Below are 20,940 nucleotides of genomic sequence, written 5' to 3'. Positions count from 1 at the left end.
TATGATCTCTACGGCTTCCACATCACCCTGCGATTCCTGGTCCTTGGAAACTTGACCTCAGCGTGTTGCGGCTGTGCCTGCTGTGTGTTGTGCTTTCTTTGTTGTCAACATTGTCTAAATATCTGCTGTCAGAAGTGGGATTTGAACCCACGCCTCCATGGGAGACTGCGACCTGAACGCAGCGCCTTAGACCGCTCGGCCATCCTGACTTCAAAGGAACAGCTTCATTCTAAACTTTTTAACAGAGCTAGAGATCAGAAATGACATTTTTCAAGACATTTTGTTTTCAACAAGTAATCCAAACAAGATCCTTTAACTCTGAAAAGGGACCGACTGATTTTTATGAATGAATGACTTTACTGTCTTTGGGCACCTTCCACTATCCTCACTACCATTGTATATATTTTACTGAAAAAGATTTAGAATATCACAGTTCACAGAATGTCAAATGTGCATTTTTAACATAAAGGGGTTTGTCCCAGTTGGATGCATGCTGCATGTACTCAAAGTATTAAGCAGAAGAACATCACTTCTTCTGTTGACTGGAGAAGAGTAACAATTACCAGAACACTCCCTACTTGCTCACAGCAGGTTCCACCGAGATTTGAACTCGGATCGCTGGATTCAGAGTCCAGAGTGCTGACCATTACACCATGGAACCTCCTCCATAGCTCTCCACCTGCTGCCTCCTACCACTCTCCACCTGCTGGCCTTTATGTGTGCAGTTTGCATGTCCTTCCTGTGGCTGCGTAGGCTTTTTGGTGGGTGCTCTGGCTTCCTGGAACAATCCAGAGACATGGAGTGAAGTTTAACTTGTGATTCTGTTGGCTGCATGTGTGAGTGTAAATGTGCCTGGTTGTCTGTCTCTTTGCGTGAGCTGTGTGACGGGCTGACGACCTTCCTGCCTCTCGCCCAGGGTCAGCAGAGATAGGCTGCAGCTCTCTGTGACTCTCTACAGATTAAAGTGGGCATAGCTGAGTGTCCAACATCTCATCACATGTGTTTGGACAGTTGATTAAACTTGATGAGCTGTACAATACTGCACTGAGCTGGATGGGACTATGAAGAGGAACTGTCATGCTTGATGGTACCTGCAAGAGAACCTCTGCAGGAGAGTGCACATTGTAGTCCCAGCCAGTTAGTGCATGAAATCCATTGGGGTCTCCCCGCGCAGGTTCGAATCCTGCTGATAACAAGTGTTTTCATCTACAGACTTTCACAGTGCCGTTAGAAAGAGTTCGGCTGCTAACAGTGCTGTTCTGATGTCAGATTTTGCACAGGTTTGAAAACAGTTCTGTTCAATTCAGCCTGATTTCTGTCACCTGACCACTGAATAAATAAAAATTTGACTAAATGTTGGAGATTCTTCAAGTAGGTTCAAAACTTGCTCACTGTTCTCATTTCCTGATTATCAATGCAGAATTGTTTAGATAGTTGGTACCTGTCAAAGCTCTATCTACATGCATACCAGAGCCCCGTTTAATATTGAATATAGAAATATGTTATATACAACATATTCCTTTATAATGAAGTGCTACTATGTAAAGGTGTTTAAATAACAGTGTGACTTTGGAAGACCAACTGCACTGACAATTTTGTTTAATTTATTCACGTTATTCACATGTTTAGTGTGTGGAAGCTGTTATTTCACTACTTTGGATCTTGTAATGTAAAAAAAAATAAAGCATGAACTGTCTCCACATGAGTTAAAAGATTTGAAGATTGCTATTTCAGTAACACGTTTGTGTAATTGTAAAAATAAATAAATACATAAATTTGGTCGTTCAAATTTGGAGCTGTTGTGATGCTTATATGTTCTTGTGCTCATTATTTATGATTAATTATTGCCTTAAATGTTCAGATATAACAGCAGGTAAAAGTCACACAGAGTACAACAGCAGAAAAGATGTGAATGTAGTTTTTAATTCAACCTTATGTAGTTGTTTTTTGCAGCACTGACCGCTGTATTTTATGAAACTACTTGTTTTTTATTGGTTTCCAGACTGTGACCAAAATGGCCACATTCGCGGCCTTTTTTTGAGAGTGTGCGAGTTAAAATTTCAAGTGGTTGCATTGGTGTGAGTGCATAATGATCATTAAGCTGTATTACTGCTGATGCAGCTGGCACAGGAAGCTGCTGTGTTGACCACAGTGGTGGAAAGTAGAACTTTTATAATGTCAGTGTACTGCAGTATTTACGCTTAAACATGAGGTCCTAACGGTGAAAAACGGAGTGCACCTGCATTCGTTGTGTTTTCCGCTCATAGAAAAAGTTGCATGCAAAAAAAATCACACAGTTTGACTTTGGACAAATCTGACATTAGAACGCCCTGGTTAACTCTTCTTAAAGTCATTTTTGGTGGCACACCTGTCTGAGCACACCACAGATACCACCAGCAGCTACAACGGCCTGCAAGGCGGGGCGTTCAGGGAACATCGGTAAATTGCAGAGTCTATCGATAAGAAAATGTTTAGCAAGCCATATGTTTTGCCTTTGACAAGGTGGGAGGTGTGACCAAATGAGAAAGTTTGTTGCACCAGTGGAAAAGTTAGTCTGGAGCCCCGTATAAATATCCACAGAGCGTTCACTGTTAGGAAAAAAATACAGTTCAGTGGTGGCTGAAGGTTTCTCAAAATAACCGTCAGAGAATGTTCCTTGATAGTTTACTGAAGGTTTTATAGAAATGACATTAAGAGTATGTTCCTAGAATATCCTCTGAAAGTTCTTCAAGGGCTTCACACATCATTTTGGACATAATCGTGTAGCCCTGGTTATTTGAATGAAAATATTTCAGCTATGACGTTGACCAAAACAGGCACTCTGTCAGCCGTGTCTTGTATATATTGCCACCACAGAAGGAAACTGTAATGGAAAATTTAAAGTGCAATGGAAGCGTTATATGCTTGTACATTGCTGCTGCAAAGATAACCTTTCCCCCACATACCTCAATATGACCCTGTGTTGTTTGTGAGTTTCTTAGAAAAGCAGAAACGTCCAAGCATTCTGAGTATCCACATGCTAAGGTATAGGGTTGTCTTAACCATCTTTCTGATAAAGCCTGCTGTCTGATTTCAAGTATGTGTGGAGACTAATCTGCCCCGCAACAGCCAGGTTTCATATCAGGGGGGTCAAGTAACGTGCTATCTACATGCAGTTGTTCTCTCCTGCAGGTTGCTTGCACTCTGTGTGACTTCAAAGCTTTGAATAAAGAAAGACAAAGACATCTCAGACTTCTGAATTTGCTTAATGATAATAACGCTTCCACAGCACAACATTACTACTTTCATTGACTGTTTAAATCACAAAGCTCAATATGATAAGTAAAACGTTTTGGCTACCTTGCCAGTGTTACACCATAAAAAACTCTGTCCTGGTCTTTTCACAGACCATAGCTCATTGTTCTTTTGTCCTCCACATCACTCTATCAAGCAAATACTGTATCTTAAAAATCAAGGATTATTAATTGTGTGAATACACTGGAGTAATTTAAGTATGAGGGTTAAGAGTCTTTAATATAATTTATGATTCAGATTTACTTGACAAACTATTAGGGTTAGAGCTACAATAGCACGGAATATATATTTACCTAATTCAAATATTAAGATTAACGCCGTACAGTATTACATACTCAGCTAAGTTACCTGACTAATGTAAATATTAGGGTTCGGACTTTACTAAATCATACACAGAAAACCAAATTAATTCAAAGATTCTTTATGAGCAGCATTATGGTAAGAATAGAGAAGAAAAAGTCCCTTTTAACATTAGGAGACCTCCAGCAGAACCAGGCTCAGGGAGGGCAGCCATCTGCCTCGATCAGTCAGGGTTGAGAGAGGAGGAATAGGAGGAATTAATGCAGCTCCAGAGCTAGAAAAGACCTGCTGAGAGGAACAAGAAGAGAGAATAAAGCACACAAACTACAGGACAGAAGAGACACTAAGGTAACGACATGCAATAGCACATGAAAATGCATGAAGGAAGCCACAAGAGTTACATAAAACTTGAGTAAAGACACTCAACCATGTGAACAGGATAGTCGAGGTAAAGCCAGATTAAAAGAGAAGGAGAAAGTAAAAGAGAAAAGTCACTGCTATAATGTAGACATCTGCTCATTGCTCAACTCAACTACTGCTACACACCATAGACTGTGTAACTCTTATACGGTCTATGCTACTGACTGGTTGGAGCTGCATGTATTTCCTGTGTCGGCCTGAGGGGGGCGGACTTACACTCTTACTCTCTGTTCTCTCATTTTAGCTGAAGAAGAAGAAGACGGTTACTGGGGTAACGTCAACATCACCTCCCGTTGCTAACTTTCTTAGCTAGCGTTTTATTCTGTAGTTGACATTTTCCTTTCAGAACACCTATCTGTAAAACTGCTTCGGTTAGAGATTTTTATTTTTCGGTTGGAGGTATTTTAAACCCAATTTGAGGTACGTAGCACTTGCTACTTTATCCAAACAGTTCTGTGGTAACAAGCTAACGCTAAAACTAGCTGTTTTTACTCTCAGCTAATAGTAGTAGCATTTGTACAACGAGCTTAGCAAAACAGCGTCAGCTAACGAATTTAACACAGCCAAAAAGTCTACGTTGATAATGAAGAAATAATGCAACCGGAGACGTTGTCCTAACGCTACAGAGCTAACGCTTTTGATAGCAGTCAGCATGAAGTTAATACAATGTTGACATGACAAACGTTTGGGCAGCTAACGGTACATCTACGGTAATTATTTTGTGGTATTTTAAATGGCACCAAGCTCTGGAAAAACACAACATGTTGCAAGTTATCGTCAACGTTTATCATTTAAATGTAATTCTTTAGTTTAATGAATCACAACTACACGTTATTAAAAGGCTTTGGTTAACAACAATACTTTTCAAACACATGTGCTGCATACTATCATGTTGATGGATCACATGAAGGAACTGAACAGTATATAAGGTTCTCTCATTGTCATCTCTGTGTTTTGGATGACAAGTCATCCTCAAATTTGCACAAATTGGACATATTGGTGGGACATCTGTTGTGTAAATATACATGCATTTGAATAGCTGCCCTGTGTATGACAAGTACAATCAAAGAGATATGACAAGGCTCTAGCTGTTGAAGCCAGGCTTTATAACAGACAACATAAAGTGTGTGTTACCACAATCAGCAGCTCTGTATTATTGCAAAATTGCATCCATACTGAGAAAAAAAAGGCACAGAAAGAATCTTTTTGCTCTGTCTGCTAAAGGGGACACAGTGTGGAAGAACTGGGACATAACAGGAACGTTTTCTTTGAGTTTTTTTTTTTTTTTTTTTTACCTATTCTGCTTTTTCCTGTTAGAATGATTTTGTTTGACAAGAACATGTTCAGTTACAACTTGATGTAACACTGCTGTGTCTTCATTCCACCCACCACCAACCCTTCCTCCAGTACTATCTGTATATTTGTTGGATCATGTGTGTTTAGCCAGTTGAAAGCTAATTAGGTGGAGAGATGAAAAGTATGAATTGTTGGGCTCCACTGTTTTGAATGTTATGCTTCAGGGTTCAAACCAGCAAATTTCCAGTCACATGTTTGCAGACATAATAACAAGCACTAGTTGTAGCCACACTACCAGGTTGTTTGAGTTAGATTCCATAAAGCAGCTCCAAATATGTGATTTGTTGTTGTTTCTGTTAATGTCCATACAGGTTTTAGGCATTATGACGAGCCAGCGGCCTCCCTCCAGCATGGGCCGACCAATGAGCCGCAGTGGATCTGTGGTCCCTGGTGCTGGAAGACCCCCAACAGCTGTCCGACCTCCTCCTACAGCTATTCGTGTCGCAACTGGGGTAATTCCTCAACAGCTTGGATGCATTTTAGCTTTTAGATATTAGAAAAAATGTCTGTAAGGTGTTTCTTCACCAACTCCATTTGTGATCCCGACATAATTAGTGTGAGACAGCATTTCATCACACAGTTAGGATATGTGGCTGTTTTTAGATGTTGGAGAGTTGATAACCAGCCTCAATTTTTATTGTTTTCTACAGATGATCTGATTGAAATCTGGACTTATGGAGTTTAATTCTTGCATGTTTTTGTATTCAGATGGTTCCAGGTACCAGTGGTCATCCTGGTATGAGGGGGGGCATCCCCATCGCTGCCCCTGGAGTCCTGTCAGCACAGATCAAAGTGACTGACAGGCCGGTCACCCAGCAGGGGCTCAGTGGGATGAAGACTGGAATGAAAGGTGTGTTTAAAGTGTCACCAGGCCACTCTTTTCGCATTCTTTTATGCAAGCATGGGGTCTTATTTTTTTTCTAATATGTCACTGGCAGCTGAAATAACAAAGTCATTATACCACCACACATGTCTTTTGCTCTATTTATCATGCTAACACCATGTTTCTTCCATATCCCATCCCAAAAGGACCTCAGAGACAGATTCTGGATAAGTCTTACTACTTGGGCCTTCTCAGGTAACCCATACATGTTTTTACTAACAATATTTTTTATTTACATTAGACGTTGTTTCAGCAGATCACTCATGCAATATCAAGTATGTTGTAAATATACAAGCTATCATATAATGGTTTTTGATATGTAAAAGATCAGAATATTGCATGGTAAACTTAGATTGAACATATTATATTCAGGTTTAACATAAGATAAGTGACAAAGAGAAAGAATACCAACAAAAGGGTTATCTGTTTTGTAAAACATGTTCAGCCTTTGCGTTGTTTTTCCCAGAAGGGCAGCCTTATTTTCACTTAACATAAGTCCATTTTATGATGTTAAAGTGAATATTGTTGTTTTACTGTCAGGAGTAAGATCAACGAGTTGACCACAGAGACTAGCAAGCTGCACAAAGAGATTGACAACTACAACCAAGAGAACTCTGTATATCTGTCCTATGAGAAGAGGTAGGTGGTGTTTTGGTGCTGACAGTTCCAACTGTTTGATTCTCCTGATGGAAAAATAATAAAATGTCTGTGAGTAAAAAGTTAATAATATAACACTGCATGAAATCCCTACATTACTAACAGTTAGATGTTGTGTGTCCACTACAGAGCTGAAGGCCTGGCTGCAGAGATTAAGGATCTGCAAGGGCAGCTTGCTGACTACAACATGGTAAACAGCAACTGCAAACTGCGTGTTGTCAAACATTGCATTTACCTAAATAATTCATTAAAATTATTTATTAATATATAGCAGATGAAAGGTAATCTTCAGCTCCTACATCATGCATAATACAGTGCAAGAGAAAGAGCAAATGTTTATGCATTTTATGTATGAAGCTGAAGCAGTGATGATGACCTATAGTGAGTGTAAAATTACAGAATGTGCACCCCAGAAGATTACGTCAAACAAATTAAGGGTATGAAAAATTCTCCCTAACTCAGCAGCTCAAGGATGGTAAATGTCATTGCTGTTAAGTCAGTATACTCAGAGGCAACAGAACATTCACAACTTTGATAAGTCCTCAGTGGTTTGTAGTGGACAGTGCCACTCCTTATTACAAACTAATTTCTGTTGTATTTTTTGTTTATGTAAATCCTTTATTTCTGTTTCTAGCTGGTGGACAAGCTCAACACGAACACAGAGATGGATGAAATGATTAATGACTACAACACTGTAAGTACACCATGTAAACAGTGTAAAAGGCACGATTCACTGGGCTGATTTGCTGTGAACAGCTTAATATAATGAGAATTCCTTTTACTTTCCCTCCTGTCCTCCCTCCCAGTTGAAAGCCCAGAATGACAGCGAGGCAGAAAGCATTGATAGCATCTTCACAGAGAGGAGAGAGTAAGTACAAGTGTTGTTACGTTTATTACACTGATCTCTCAAACACAGATAAATTGATTTAAAGCATGAACACAGAGGTTTAAATTCAGGAATTACATTCTTTAAGTTATATTTAATGCTTGTCCTTGCTTTTGATTCACAACTTGTAAACATTATTCAAAAGTGCAGTATCTAACTTAAGGCCAAGAAGCTAGAATGAACATAAATCCAAGCTATAGGCAGCAGGTGAATGAAGCTGTATGTCTGCCAAGACTTGTGCAGAAAAATGTATGCATGGTCCTAAAAATCAGTGTTCATGGTGCTGTTAAAAACTAAGCAGTGGGAGTTGAAGACTAAACTGGTACTAAACAGCATCAACTCTGCCTCACGTCCTTCTCCCCTCTTCTGAAGGACATTATGTGGCTTTTCACTGCAGGAACTCAGGGCTGGTGCAAGGTGGCATGAGCTTTTTCAGGAACAACTCCCTAATTGTAATATGTTGTAGAACTCAATAGCTTAAGAAATAACTCTAAGTGCACAAAACAACAACAACAAATAGTAGTTACTGGACATAATCCCAGTTCTATGAGCACATTGAAAAAACAATGTTTTTTTAAAAAAAATGTTAGTCTATAAGGTAAATTTGAAGTTGTTAGAGAGGTGAAGACTGCTATTTAACAAGGACATTAAGAGAGCAGAAAATATGACATTTGTTGTCCTTTCCAAGTCCAACTAAATACTGTTAAGACCCGTGCAGCAGTTTCTTAGGGTTGCTCACAAGTACCTGTGCCAGAATGGCCCAACAGTTCCTGCTAAGTAACGACACTGAGGAACTGCCCTGCAGTTTCAGAGACAGACAGTAATTGACAGGCTGGAGTATAATCCGAAAGGTACTTTGTGGATTTATTAAAATGTTACAAAAATAACAAATAGTTTCTCCTTAAAATGTATTGTGTGTGTCATTGTACTCATTTTTTTTTACCTGCCTTTTATAATGCATTGCCAACATTTTGGCTAGTCAGCTTATCATCTGCAAGGACCCACTCAAAGAAAAATATCTCCAGGTGCTCCGAGAGGTCAAAAGCTCTATTGTCAACCATGTTACAGTATTTACTTCATGTTTTTGACATTGGAGCAATGGTGCAGAGTAAATCTGTAGAAACTATACAGAAAGTTTTTACAGTAGGGACCACTGACCTTGGACAAGGTTTTAGTGATCCCTACAGTTCTAAGACTCAGCAGTCTGTTAAAAATAAATAGCTAGCTAATTTTATTTAGTCAGGTTATTCACTTAACCTGTTGTATGCTGTATATACCCTATCTAATACGCTATTATAAAGTCTCTCCTTGAGCTCCTAGTTTTAGAGAACATGTGACAGATTTTCCTTTCATTGTGAAAAGCTCCTCATCTTGTCACTTGTTGACAAACTGCTGTTTTTGCATCTTTATGGTTCTGCTGTAATCTCCTCCCTTGATCTTGATGTCACTCTTCCCTCCTGATATATGGATCCTCATAGTACCCATCCTCCTCCTCCTCTTCCTTCTCTCTCTGCCCGTTCTGTTGCTCAAAAGTGAATGTCTGATGGTTCAGGTCGTCTTCTGACTGGAGACGCCGATGGCGATAGTTGTGGAAGAGCTTATACCAGGAAGGTCCCTTGATGGCACATATGATGAGCGTGGAGGTGATCACTGCCAAGGCTGCAACACATGCTGTGAACTTCCATGTGTTCCCGTTCACAGGTGTCTGGTCTAGTAGGGAATACAAGGTAGAGACAGGGAACCGAGAGCACTCTGTTAAGTTTGCTGTGTTTTATTTGTACATCTACAGAGAGAAGAGTGATTAAAGAATAAAAACATCTACATCTCTCTTGTTGTACCTTTGCTGGTGCTGGGGTTCTGGCTTGATGGCAGAGTGGTCTTCATGGGGGTGGATGACTGTTGAGAGTGGCCTGATGTTGGCAGTTTTGGTCGACTTGTAGTGATGGTGGGTCGTGGTGATGTAGAACACTGAGCTGTAGCCTCTAGAAGACTGGTTCCAGCCTGCTTTGCTGGAGATGCACAGATGACTTGTGGTCCCCCTGTAGAGCCAGACACCATTTATAGGCTTCATTCAATTGATTAATATCCACTTAGCTCACTACGTTTAATGTTCTGCACTGAAGTATCTGTACCACCACAGCACATCTCCACAGACATATGAGATTATGGCAAATAATACTACTGATATCTTGGTCATTTGAATTCCCCACACCAGCATTGCGTGTTTTATCAAAAAGCTTTAAAAAAAATTTGCATATGGATGTTTTTCACTCAGATTTGACCCTTCTGTCTAAATGTCAGAGAAGCTGCAAGCAAGCTAATGATTTTCTAATATTCCTTGAAATATAATAATAGTTGTATTTTGACCTAAATTCTTGTATCATTCTATTTTTAGATCATCCATAGTTAAATAATTAACCCTTAAAATTGGCAGGTAATCTAAGAATTATAAACCAGCCTGGATAAGGATCACAAGTCAGTGTATTTCAGAATTTTAAAACTGTGCATGGAAAAATTACTACCAATGGTAACATTTGCTGCGTTAATCTCTCCAATGGTGCTCAGCAGTGGACAGGAACAGTTCCAGTGGTTTCCCAGTAGGTTCAGCATCTGATGGGAACAGACAGGGTCAGGTTAATGGAATAATAGTCCATGCAATGGAAAAACTTGTTATTTGACCAGGTTTACTGTTGGGCCTAATGATTTGAAGACAATATCTATTTGCAAATATTTCAACAAAACCCTGGGTCAGAAGCACTGCATCTGAAACTGCAGCCTTTGCAATTTGCTGATTGCATTGATTCAAAATCAATTGATTGTTCTGGCCTAGTTTACAACCATGAGTTGCGTCCTTTTACAAAAAGACCTCACCTACCGCTAAGGGACACAGTGTGGCTGAAATAGCATTCTTGGAGTAAAACATAATATGGTGTTCTTTTGCAGTACAAAGTTTATCAGTGACCTTGTATTTCATAAGATAAAACAAGTTTGGAGAGGAACTAACTTTACAATTTCCACTATTGCTCAATGCAAGGCTGATGCTGTAGTCACATTGACAGATTAGTATGTGTGTGAATATAGTGATGCTTGTAATACAGCGAAATGATTGATACTGAACGTCTGAGGAATCTTCCGGATCATTTTCATTCATTCATCTCTTGTTGACCGTGTGCAATTTACCTGTAGGTTCTTTAGCTCTCGGATTAGCTGTGCAGGGAGACTTGTCAGCAGGTTATAGGACAGGTCCAGCTCTGTCAGGACATCCAGGCCAGAGAAAGCCTCAGGGTCCAGGCTGCAACAATATCCATGGTAGAAGGATCATCATTTGTAGTAATATATCACTGCACTGGAACAGTTTTTGGTCCTAACAAATATCATGAGTATCTACCAGCATGCTTAAAATCAGTTAGAATTGGTCTGTACTATGGAATTACACAATGCTATCGTCTTAGTTTGCTTTCTTATTGACCTGCTGAGGTTGTTCCTTGCGAGAGACAGCACTCTGAGGTGTGGGACTCCAGAGAAGTAGTTGGCTGGTATCGCAGTGACGAGATTACCGTCCAAGTTGAGTTCTTCCAGTGTGGGATAACTAGCTAGAGCCAGTCGGTCCGTCTCATTCAGAGTAATCAGGTTCCCCTCAATCACCAGTTTAGTAACACTGGTTTTGTTGTTATTGGGAGGGATGACTTGTAGAGACTGGTTGCTCAAGTTTCTTACCAGCTGAGGGATAGATTGATGAACAGTCATTAGAACAGAACAATCTGAAGACAACACATACAGCCAATTGAAGCACAATCATAAATCAACAGTGTTTTAGAACTTTTCATACGGCAGCATCCTCTTCCACAGCCTCTGCAGTATTTCCCAGTATATTCGCCACTGCAGTCAGCCACAGCAGGAGGAGAGTTTGCCAGCACCTTTCCATTACCCTGCACTGACAAGAAACAAATACAAAATACTCTGACTATAAATACTGTTAAAATAGACTCTAATAATAATAGACTCTTCTGTTGTATCAGGGAGAATGAAGAAGATCAGCCAATGACAAATATTTTTAGGTTTGTCAGTCACGCAGTTTGTCTGTGCAGTTATCTGAGTTGGCTTATCTTGTTTACTTTATGATTCAGAGTTGAGCTTTATCAATAAAACACAGCATCACTACACCACATGTTCCAGTTTGCAGTTCCAGTGTGGACTGAGCCAAATTGGTTGCACTTTATTACCAATTATTATTACAATTATTATTTGTTTGCAGTCAAATTTGAGTAGAAACTGCTTGTTTAATTTGCAGTCTAGAGACACAACTATATGCAATTTTAACATGTGTCCTTACCGGGATAACAGTTAGGAATATACATCACACAGAAAGAACAGCCCCAAACCCACATTCATTTAAATGTTTAGCAATAACTACTCACTCTCACAAGTAGAGCTGCAACAGTTAATTGAATGATCAATTAATTGAGCAACTATTTTAACAATAGATTCATCTGTCTGATTATTTTTTAAAGAACAAAAAGTACAAATGATCTGTTTCTAGCCTCTATAATATGAATTTCTTTTGGATTCTGTCCTCCTCTGTGACAGTAAAACGTAACAGACCAAAGAGCTAATCGATGAATCAAGAAAGTAATTGTCTCATAAAACAACAATGAAAATAATCAGTAGTTGCGGCTATAGCCCCGCCCCTCCACTTCCCACAATCGTGCGGGCAACTGAAAAAGCAAAAGCAGTCTATTCCTATCCTGTGTCAACATCTGGAAGTTCAAAAATAGAATTCAAGGGGCTTGGAATCACTTATTTTTAAGAGCTTTAAAGAGACTGTTGCAGAAAGAGGACCAAAAACAGTGAAGTTTTGGACAGAAGTCCAACATGTGGGTGAAGTCAGCAAATGGTGAGAGGCAGCTATTACAGGCTTCCCTAGTGTTGAAACAGCTGTGTAAGACCTTCAATTGAATTAATGTTGAGACTAAAGCAGGATGAGGTAGAGTTGACTCTATCAAGATACTTTCCACAGATATTGGTTTGAAAGTGTTTTAAGAATGTTTGGTAAACGTCTATAATAGCTGATTGTCAAAATTGTTGCAATCATTTGTCGGTGGACTGACTTGTTTATTGCTCAAGTGGTTGTTTCAGATTTACTCATTTAAAGTACAGCTTGTTGACACAAAGTGGTATGCCTACAGATAGAGCAACATACATAGCAGTGGGAAAAACAGTTTGATAGGTAGACGTGAAACAGCTGTCACCATCAGGAGTAAATGAAAATCATTTCTTTTAGACTTCCATACATGCTCGTGGACACTAACCTGAGTATGCAATCATTAAGACGAGACACTACACATCATCACCTCATCCTGTTGTTTATTTCAATGCCATGTCCTGATCACTGTATATTAAGTGAGAACTCATAAAACCATGGTCAGAGTAGAGTATATGACATGTTTGTGTTAGTTAGTCATGCAGTGAACAGATACTCCTACACTGGACTGTCTCTTTGACTTATGGACAAAGCAAACATGTTGAAGTGCTTCATACTGAAATTCTGAGGGCAATAAACGCTTGTGTTTCTTTTTATTGCCTCATGAAGACATGCATTAGCTGACTAACCTTTAACTTCCGCAAAAAACTGTCATTGCATCTATTCCGACTTATAAACACTTTCAGAATTGAATCTGATTCTGTCTTTATTCGATGCTAATAAGTAGAAAGTGAAGACACTTACCTGTGCTTCTATCGGCACTAAGGTCAACTTTTATTCACCTGTCACTGTCACGCCGCCAGCACAGCAAATGACCCTTGTTCCTTGTAAAACATGAAGGCTGGTACTGTTCCTGCTAGCTAACCATTTATGATCAATCGAGTCAGTCCTCCTTTCCTTACTTTCTGTCTTACTCTGTTTACAAGTATCTGCAATCCTATTTTTCTCATTAAATAATACTAATAGTCAAACTAAATTTAAATAATACAACAAATTAATGCATGGACTGAGTTAAGTTTAGTGACATAACATTTTCTTATGAGAGGGAATAATTTAAGACTTGAGGAATCAGAAAGCAAAGGGAAAGGATTTACATTAATGGAAGGGAATTAGGAGGAAAGTTAAAATGTAAGGTGTAACGGGGGTTTTATGAGGTGAAAGGAGAGAGAAATACAAGAAAGTGAGAGAGGATTTTGAAATGAAGGGAAGAGAAAAGGCCCTGTTTTTTTTGTTTTTTTTAGTGAGTCCAAATGTAACTGACATGAATCTGATGGTAGAACGTCAGGGTGGAGAGAACCAAGGGAAGAGTTCCAGCTGCTCTAACTCTGGTTTATTTTGGTTGCAGCATGAAAGTAGGAACATCAAATCTAAGGCTGTGTTTTTTGATACACCGTCTGCTGAGAGAATGTTTTGTTGAGGAGAAAATGTAAGTTTTACAATGGACCTCCTAGAACCTTGACCGACATTCTATACAGCACCGATGTGATGCTATGGAGAAAAAATGTCAGCGCCTCAGTGCTCTAGTGTAGAAGCTTTATGGGCTGAAACATGGAGGAAGCAGTGACTGCACCTACAAACATGCTGATTCCATGCCTGTATGTTGCCAAGCAGTCCTGCATGTACATGTACAATATGTTTACACAGAAGAGCATTAATATATACATTGTGCTTCGTCCCTTTTAAATGCACAGTAAATAAATAAGGAAGTGATAGTATACAATAGGCCTTTAAGTATCTTTTCCTTTTTATTCCTATTATTGAGTAAAGTAAAAAAAAAAAAAAAACCCTCCAACTCCTCCAGCCTGCTGTGTGTTTGCTCTGCAGGAGAGAGGAAGCAATCAGGGCGATTGAGGAGGAGATCAGGAGGGAGAGACGGGTGGCTGACGAAGTCGTCCAGGCAATGCCTGCCGCAAAGCAGGAGAAGTATTTCACCATGACGACAGCCAATGAAGAACTGCTACAGGTATAACTGCAGTTTTAACCTTATGGTAGTACGAGAAAACAGGAAGGAGAATGATTTTATTAGCTACAGATTGATAAACGTCAACCATTGACAGGTGTTATGGCCTCCATACAAAAAAGAAACCCAAGGCTCAACATGTGAAACAAAGGGACTCAAGACAAAGTTGATCATTAACCCACAAGCTTTGTTTTTGAGTGAGTGATTCCCTGAAGTAGCAAAACAGAAAACAAAGGGAAAACAAAAGAGACTTGAGACCCTGGCCAAATTGAACAAAAGGAGGGAAGTTGCTCCCAACACCTTCCCCTAACCTACCTGAAAAGAAAACCTACATCAAAAAGATCGAATAGACTATTAACAATCTCTAGCCCAAACCACCACAACAAACTAACATAGCAAAACCCCCAGCACCTAAATGTGCCCGGGGAAACCTGCTTGGAGAGAAACAAGAGGAGAAGTCACTCCTCACCACCTGTGCAGCTGCCCTTGTGTGTACCAGCCCTGTCTCTGAACTCTCTGCCCTCCTTACCCCCTCCCCCGCTCTCTACCTGAGTGCTGACTTCACTCAGGTGTGCAGCAGGCAGAGGGAGGAGGGAGATCAGAGAGAGAGAGAGAGAGAGAGAGAGAGAGACAGCAGGATGCCACACAAGAGCACATGTAACAACAGGATCAAATCTATCAGCAGTGTTTCACTTAAGGGATGTAGGCATATACTAGTAGGAATATGATTCCGCCAGTTACATCTATTGGCAGTTTTTCATGGCACTGCAGTGAAAATACTATCATTCATTCATTCATACTTATTGTTTAACACTGTTGCATTCTTTGACACCATTTAAAGGTAATTTATGTTCTTAAGTCTTCATCTTGTCTTTTCCTTGCCTCCTTGTTTCATTTAATAGGAGCTAACTGTTCTCCAGGAGGAGCTGGACATTCTCATAACCAGAAAGGAGGATTATGAAGCAGTGAGTTGGGTTAAAAAGAGGACAAAATGAGAGAAAATATGCAACATGAAGAAGGAGAACGGATGCAGTGATATGTGTAGCTGCAGCTGTTTTATCTGACTTTTTCCTTTTCACAGGAACTGTCCCACTCGCAGATAAAGCAGGAAGTAGTTCGCCTTCATGAGACCCTGTCGACACTGGAGGCAAAGCGTGACGCCATGGAGGCTGAGCACAAGAGCCTGGGCTCCCCCAAGGAGGAGCTGGAGAAGTTATTTAAGCAGGTTAGCTTCACACGGAAGTACAACGCATTCACAACACCAGAAAAAAATCTTGTAATGGTGAGAGGAGATCTCTTAGTTACCTGAACAGAGCATTGTTATGAACGTGGTTAACAATGCCCAGATTGTCTCATATTTACGAGATCCAGATTTCCTAACTGTGACAACTTTGCGTCATCATCACAAGAACAGGTCTCTAGATTTTTTTTCCCCTTTTGTGAATGGAGTGCACATACCTGAAATATATGATTTTACACAGACACGACTCATATGAAGCAATTAAAGTTGTATTTATATAAAATATGCCTCTCTATTGTAAAAGTTATTGTATTAAATGAAATGAAATGAAAATACTCTATTTATTTAAATAAATATATAATATAAAACATTACATCTTTAGCTTAATCTACTCAGTAAGAGCCTCTCACTGGCTTTTTCCACAGCATCCAGAGCCAGATCACTATCTTCTGTTTAACTGACAGAAATAATTAGATTAACCTTTAAATGTTGCTTCATCAAACACTCTTACATACTTCAGGTCTTTAACTACACTTACTTACTCACTTACAATGATGCCTATATAACGTATAATGCTTGTACAGTTGAACTGTTGTCATCAAAACACCTCCATTATCAAAGAAACTGTTACTCTGTAACCCATCATGTTATTGTGACAGTGAGCTCCTGCAATAATTCTCTTGCACCTGTATGTATTTATAGTAATAGAAAGACCTTATAAAGTTATGGAGTTATGGAATTAAAAAAAAAAAAGAGAAAAACTACTCTGCAACATTCCTGGCATGTTGACAAGAGAGCATTGTTAAAGACAAACAGCTGGAAAGAATCCAACCGGAGTGGAGTTGCTTAATTGAATTAAACTAATGAATATCAGACTCAGGTAGGTATTTGGGTTCATAAACACCAGATTTAAGCTGTTTCTATGTTTTCCAGGTGAAGGAGGACAACCAGGAAATTGCCAGCATGGAGAGACAGTACGTATTCCTGTTCACTGATTAGCTGTTTGCCAATTGGAAACGTATTTGACTTACGTGTGTGCAATTGTGTGTGTGTTCAGGCTCACGGAGATCAGGGACAGGAGCAGACAGATCACAGACGACATCCGACACCTGGAGCAGGACTCAGAGGCAGCTCAGGGTAACCCTCTGCTTTCAGCTTCTTCTTTTCTAATTGATATATTTTAACCTGAGCATCTAATCCAATACAATTTGGTTGCCTTTTCACATTTTGACATGTAGGTTTTTCACGCTGCTTTGATATTTATCCAGTATTAAGTACATTAAGGTTGTTTAAATAAGCTGAACACTACAGGCTTCCAGTTCATTGTAAATTTACTTTAAAGTATGAACTGAATACTAATATGACTTCTATGCGATCCTTTCTTCCATAAGGGGAATGTCAACAGAAGTACAAGGAGATGAAGAGGAAAGAAGAAGAAATTGACCGTGAGTTCCAGTTGAACTAGAAGCCGGTGATGTGGTCAGTCCTGGTACATAGCTGTAACCCTAACTCAGGCCAGTCAGTCAGTTTGAGAGTGAAAGCAGCTGCTCATCTTGTGTTTGCTCTTTCTGTGGCGGTGTGTGTTTGTTTGTATATGTATATACAGTATATGCTGTTTTGGGATCTAGCCACTAGGAGTCGCCAAAGTTTTTAAATCCTGCACAGTCTAGTTTCAGTGTATGAACAGACACAGCTTCAAACAAAACTCCAGGCAAGTAGCAATACGTAACAATGACTTTCTTTCTTTGTACCTTTTAGGGTTCCTGGAGTCATTTGAGGAGTCCAGGGCTCAGGAGCAGGAGAGGATGAGCCAGACTCAGGAGAACATTGTGTCACTGCTGGAGCACTGCAGCAGGGTGAGGGGGGGAAGGAGGGGGGAGGAACTAGAGAGACTGATAATAAGGAATGTACTGTACATTTAAGAAAGATGGAGTAGTTGAGGTCAGATGAAGGAAAATATATTGTGAAAAGAATAAAGCATGGCACATGAGATTAAGTGTGCGTGTTTGTGTGTAGAGCATGTTGCGGCTACGTCAGGTGGATACAGTGACAGCCAGCGAGCTGAGGAACATGCAGGAGGTACTGGTTAGCAAAGAGACGGAGGTGGTCCAATCAGAGAGCACTGCCAGAGGACTGACCACAGGTTGGTCACACACACACACACACCTGAGTTGTCCATCCATCCATTATCTATACACCACTTAATTCTCACTAGCCTACCCCAGCTGACTTAGGGTGAAGGCAGGGGACATCCTGGACAGGTCACCAGTCTATCACAGGGCTACACTTGACAGACAACCATCACACTCACATTCACACCTACGGACAATTTAGAATCACCAATTAAGTTCAACATGTTTTTGGACTGTGGGAGGAAGCCGGAGAACCCGCAGAGAACCTACGCTGCAGGGGGAGAACATGCAAACTCCATTCAAAAAGATCCTGGGTGTCCTCAGCGACCTTCTTGCTGCGAGGCGACGGTGCTAACCACCAAGCTACCTTGCAGCCCCACCTGAAATGAGTTTTATCATTTGTGTGAACATTACATTGACTTAAATGCATTTCCTAACTATGACCATTAACCAAGTCTTCACACTGAAATGTGATGACCTGCATTAGGAGGACTTGCTCTTTTGTTTTAAAAGGGAGGTGGGTACCTACACTACAACTGTAATCTGGTTTATGTCCCTGCAACACGAGTAATACAGCCACACGCACATGGACTCATGTGGCTCCAGTAAATGACAGAGTGTAGAAGACCAGTCAAGTCAAACAAGGAAAGGCTACCTTGTTACCTTTGCTTTGCACCACCCAGAGTCCCATCGCCTGCAGCAGGACCTGGAGAAGGTGCAGCAGCTGGAGGGGAAGATCACAGGTGAGCTCAGCACTCTGAAGGAGCGCGTTGGCACCATGGAGTCTGAGCTGCACACCTACAGAGACCTGGACACCCTGAGGCGCACAGCCGAGGAGAAGAAGAAGGTAACACCGGCTGCGCTCAAAAGCACAAATCAAACAGCCGAGTAAGACACATAAATGTGTTGTTATCACCTATGTACCATAGAATGACAGGGGTATTTGTATGTACATGGAGGTTTCAGCCCCATCCTTCCTGAGCTTGTCTTTTCACTGTGTAATCAAACACAAAACTGTAAACCGTCCATCCCTATCCCTCTAAGGCCAGCCATGTTTTTGTCCTTCTGGTGCAGAGACTACAGGAGGACCGGGTATCACTGACTCAGCGTCGAGATTCATTTGGACAGCTGTTAGAGGAGATGAACCAGAAATATGAAGCTCTGAAGACCAAACTGGAAGAAAATGAGACTCATGCTCAGGTAGAGCATTTTACACTTTACCAAGACACTGATATGAAAGTGTGATGACTTGAAAAACACATTTTCATCACATTTACAAGGAAGTATTTATTTTACACCTCATTTTACACACTGACACATAGCGATCTGAATACCAAGTAGAGGTAATATCACAATTTTCCTAGTTTGACTGAAAGAGCAGATGTGATGTAGATGGGAATGTATAGCCAACTGTTAATGCTGCACATTGTCAACTTTTTTTCAATTTGCAGTCCTAAATGAGGAGGGGGTTTGTCGGAGGTTTTTACGAACATGACATCATTTTGAGCAGTCACTGTTTTGGTGTTCTCAAAATTCGATCTACTGAGCACCTGAAAAAAAGAAAAACAACAGTGACACAACCAGCTGGTCTCTACATTCATGTTGTTTGGTGTTAAACTGTCTGCACTGTCGGTGCACATACACAATATAAATCAGATTCATAGGTTGCAGATGGAGAACAAAGAAAGAAATACATAAGAGAACAATAAACCTTGTGGAGATTGATGAGGCCGATAACTGCAGATTAGAGACATGTTGTGCCAGATCCAGAGACACCTTCAGAGAGAATAAAACAACTTTGGATTGTTGGGTTGTAAGGTCTTTAAGATAAGATGGAGCTTGGTCATTAGGAGTTTTATATGTGAGAAGCAGGATTTAGTTTTATTTATTTTGACCCTGAGTCCGTTTGCTAATGAGGTTGATGGTCACAACTTCTGAAGATGGTCACTCAGTCTAGCAGGAAACGTGCTCTCATCTCTTCTACTGTTTTCACTTCTGAAGTGCACCTCACGTTGTTACATAGTGTTATTCCACACACGCTTATCTTATGTTTTGTCTTTCTTTGTGTGTGTAAATTCATTGTCCTAGCTGGCTAACCTGGAGAGGAAATGGCAGCACTTGGAGCAGAACAATTTTGTGATGAAAGACTGTATCCTTCAGAAACCTGGCTTGACTTTATTTCTAGTTAAAGACGGCAAACTGAATGGTTCCACTCATCACTTCTTTGGTAAGATGTCTTTTTCCCCTCCATTGATACACAGGTTTTTTTTGTTTTTTTCAAACCTAAACACAGCACACACCAAACTACCTCATTCCTTTGACCCTGTCCACACCAGCCCTACTTCTTCAGCGCAAAGATGCCTACTATGTATGAATGGTGTATTTTTAAGCTATCAGCCTCTTTGCTTAACAAATAGACATGAACCCTCTGAACCCCAAGCAGTTTCTGTCACATTTTTACTCACTATGGGCTCATTTTTTACAATAATATATTGAATCAGAGGGAGGTAAAGGATGAGGTAAAAACTGTTTATGTTTGGCAAATTTTTGAATGAAACATGTTGAATAAAGTGATTATGATGAAATATAATTTCAAGCTGGGATTTGGCTACTTTTTTTCCCCTCACACATGAGATGTATGAAGGGACCCTTAAAAAGCTGTAATGTGACCGTTCTCTCTGTTTTCACAATTTCTGGTTCTGATAAATGATGTAATTTTGGTAACTGGTTTTGGGATTGAGAGGGTTGGTCAGTAAGTATTGTACATATTGACTGAATTTTTATATTCAGATCGAAGACATTACCTACTTTCCCACAGACAGTAAAAAAGT

The 20,940-nt window shown here is 40.1% G+C and overlaps 2 protein-coding genes and 2 non-coding genes across 4 annotated transcripts in view; 1 reads left to right on the top strand and 3 right to left on the bottom strand.

The window, feature by feature from the left end:
- Positions 1 to 126: 126 nt before the first annotated feature.
- On the bottom strand, positions 127 to 209 carry trnal-cag (transfer RNA leucine (anticodon CAG)). Its single transcript has one exon. It is a non-coding gene; the product is annotated as a tRNA-Leu (tRNA).
- Positions 210 to 589: 380 nt separating this feature from the next.
- trnaq-cug (transfer RNA glutamine (anticodon CUG)) lies at positions 590 to 661 on the bottom strand. The gene has a single exon. It is a non-coding gene; the product is annotated as a tRNA-Gln (tRNA).
- Positions 662 to 4,307: 3,646 nt separating this feature from the next.
- Positions 4,308 to 20,940, top strand: part of ift74 (intraflagellar transport 74) — a 22,739-nt gene continuing 6,106 nt past the window's right edge. Inside the window, exons 1-19 of the mRNA XM_008304262.1 lie at positions 4,308 to 4,434; positions 5,682 to 5,822; positions 6,079 to 6,220; positions 6,400 to 6,448; positions 6,794 to 6,892; positions 7,040 to 7,100; positions 7,545 to 7,604; positions 7,717 to 7,778; positions 14,602 to 14,740; positions 15,640 to 15,702; positions 15,819 to 15,962; positions 16,911 to 16,951; positions 17,035 to 17,114; positions 17,369 to 17,422; positions 17,736 to 17,833; positions 17,994 to 18,120; positions 18,793 to 18,956; positions 19,184 to 19,309; positions 20,198 to 20,258. Coding sequence (XP_008302484.1) covers positions 5,694 to 5,822; positions 6,079 to 6,220; positions 6,400 to 6,448; positions 6,794 to 6,892; positions 7,040 to 7,100; positions 7,545 to 7,604; positions 7,717 to 7,778; positions 14,602 to 14,740; positions 15,640 to 15,702; positions 15,819 to 15,962; positions 16,911 to 16,951; positions 17,035 to 17,114; positions 17,369 to 17,422; positions 17,736 to 17,833; positions 17,994 to 18,120; positions 18,793 to 18,956; positions 19,184 to 19,309; positions 20,198 to 20,258 — 1,699 coding nt within the window. The 5' untranslated portion in view covers positions 4,308 to 4,434; positions 5,682 to 5,693. The remainder of the gene's footprint in view (positions 4,435 to 5,681; positions 5,823 to 6,078; positions 6,221 to 6,399; positions 6,449 to 6,793; positions 6,893 to 7,039; positions 7,101 to 7,544; positions 7,605 to 7,716; positions 7,779 to 14,601; positions 14,741 to 15,639; positions 15,703 to 15,818; positions 15,963 to 16,910; positions 16,952 to 17,034; positions 17,115 to 17,368; positions 17,423 to 17,735; positions 17,834 to 17,993; positions 18,121 to 18,792; positions 18,957 to 19,183; positions 19,310 to 20,197; positions 20,259 to 20,940) is intronic.
- Positions 9,241 to 11,721, bottom strand: LOC103374214 (leucine-rich repeat-containing protein 19). Its single transcript, XM_008304261.1, has 6 exons — positions 11,626 to 11,721; positions 11,266 to 11,516; positions 10,977 to 11,088; positions 10,319 to 10,406; positions 9,635 to 9,835; positions 9,241 to 9,506 (listed from the first exon to the last, which is right to left on the bottom strand). The coding sequence occupies exons 1-6, from the start codon at positions 11,719 to 11,721 to the stop codon at positions 9,241 to 9,243; spliced, it is 1,014 nt and encodes a 337-aa protein (XP_008302483.1).

This window comes from Stegastes partitus, unplaced genomic scaffold (assembly GCF_000690725.1).
Source record: "Stegastes partitus isolate 25-593 unplaced genomic scaffold, Stegastes_partitus-1.0.2 Scaffold2181, whole genome shotgun sequence".
NCBI classification, from domain to species: Eukaryota; Metazoa; Chordata; class Actinopteri; family Pomacentridae; genus Stegastes; species Stegastes partitus.
This window is presented reverse-complemented; position numbering and strand designations above follow the sequence as displayed.

Bases quoted from the DNA above. Each gene is read 5' to 3' on its own strand.
- LOC103374214 (XM_008304261.1), bottom strand. From the start codon at position 11,721: ATGGAAAGGTGCTGGCAAACTCTCCTCCTGCTGTGGCTGACTGCAGTG. The intron at 9,836-10,318 runs GTAGTAATTTTT...CTGGCTCTACAG, and splicing joins CGCAGCAAATGTTACCATTG to GGGGACCACAAGTCATCTGT. The intron at 9,507-9,634 runs GTACAACAAGAG...ATTCCCTACTAG, and splicing joins GAACCCCAGCACCAGCAAAG to ACCAGACACCTGTGAACGGG.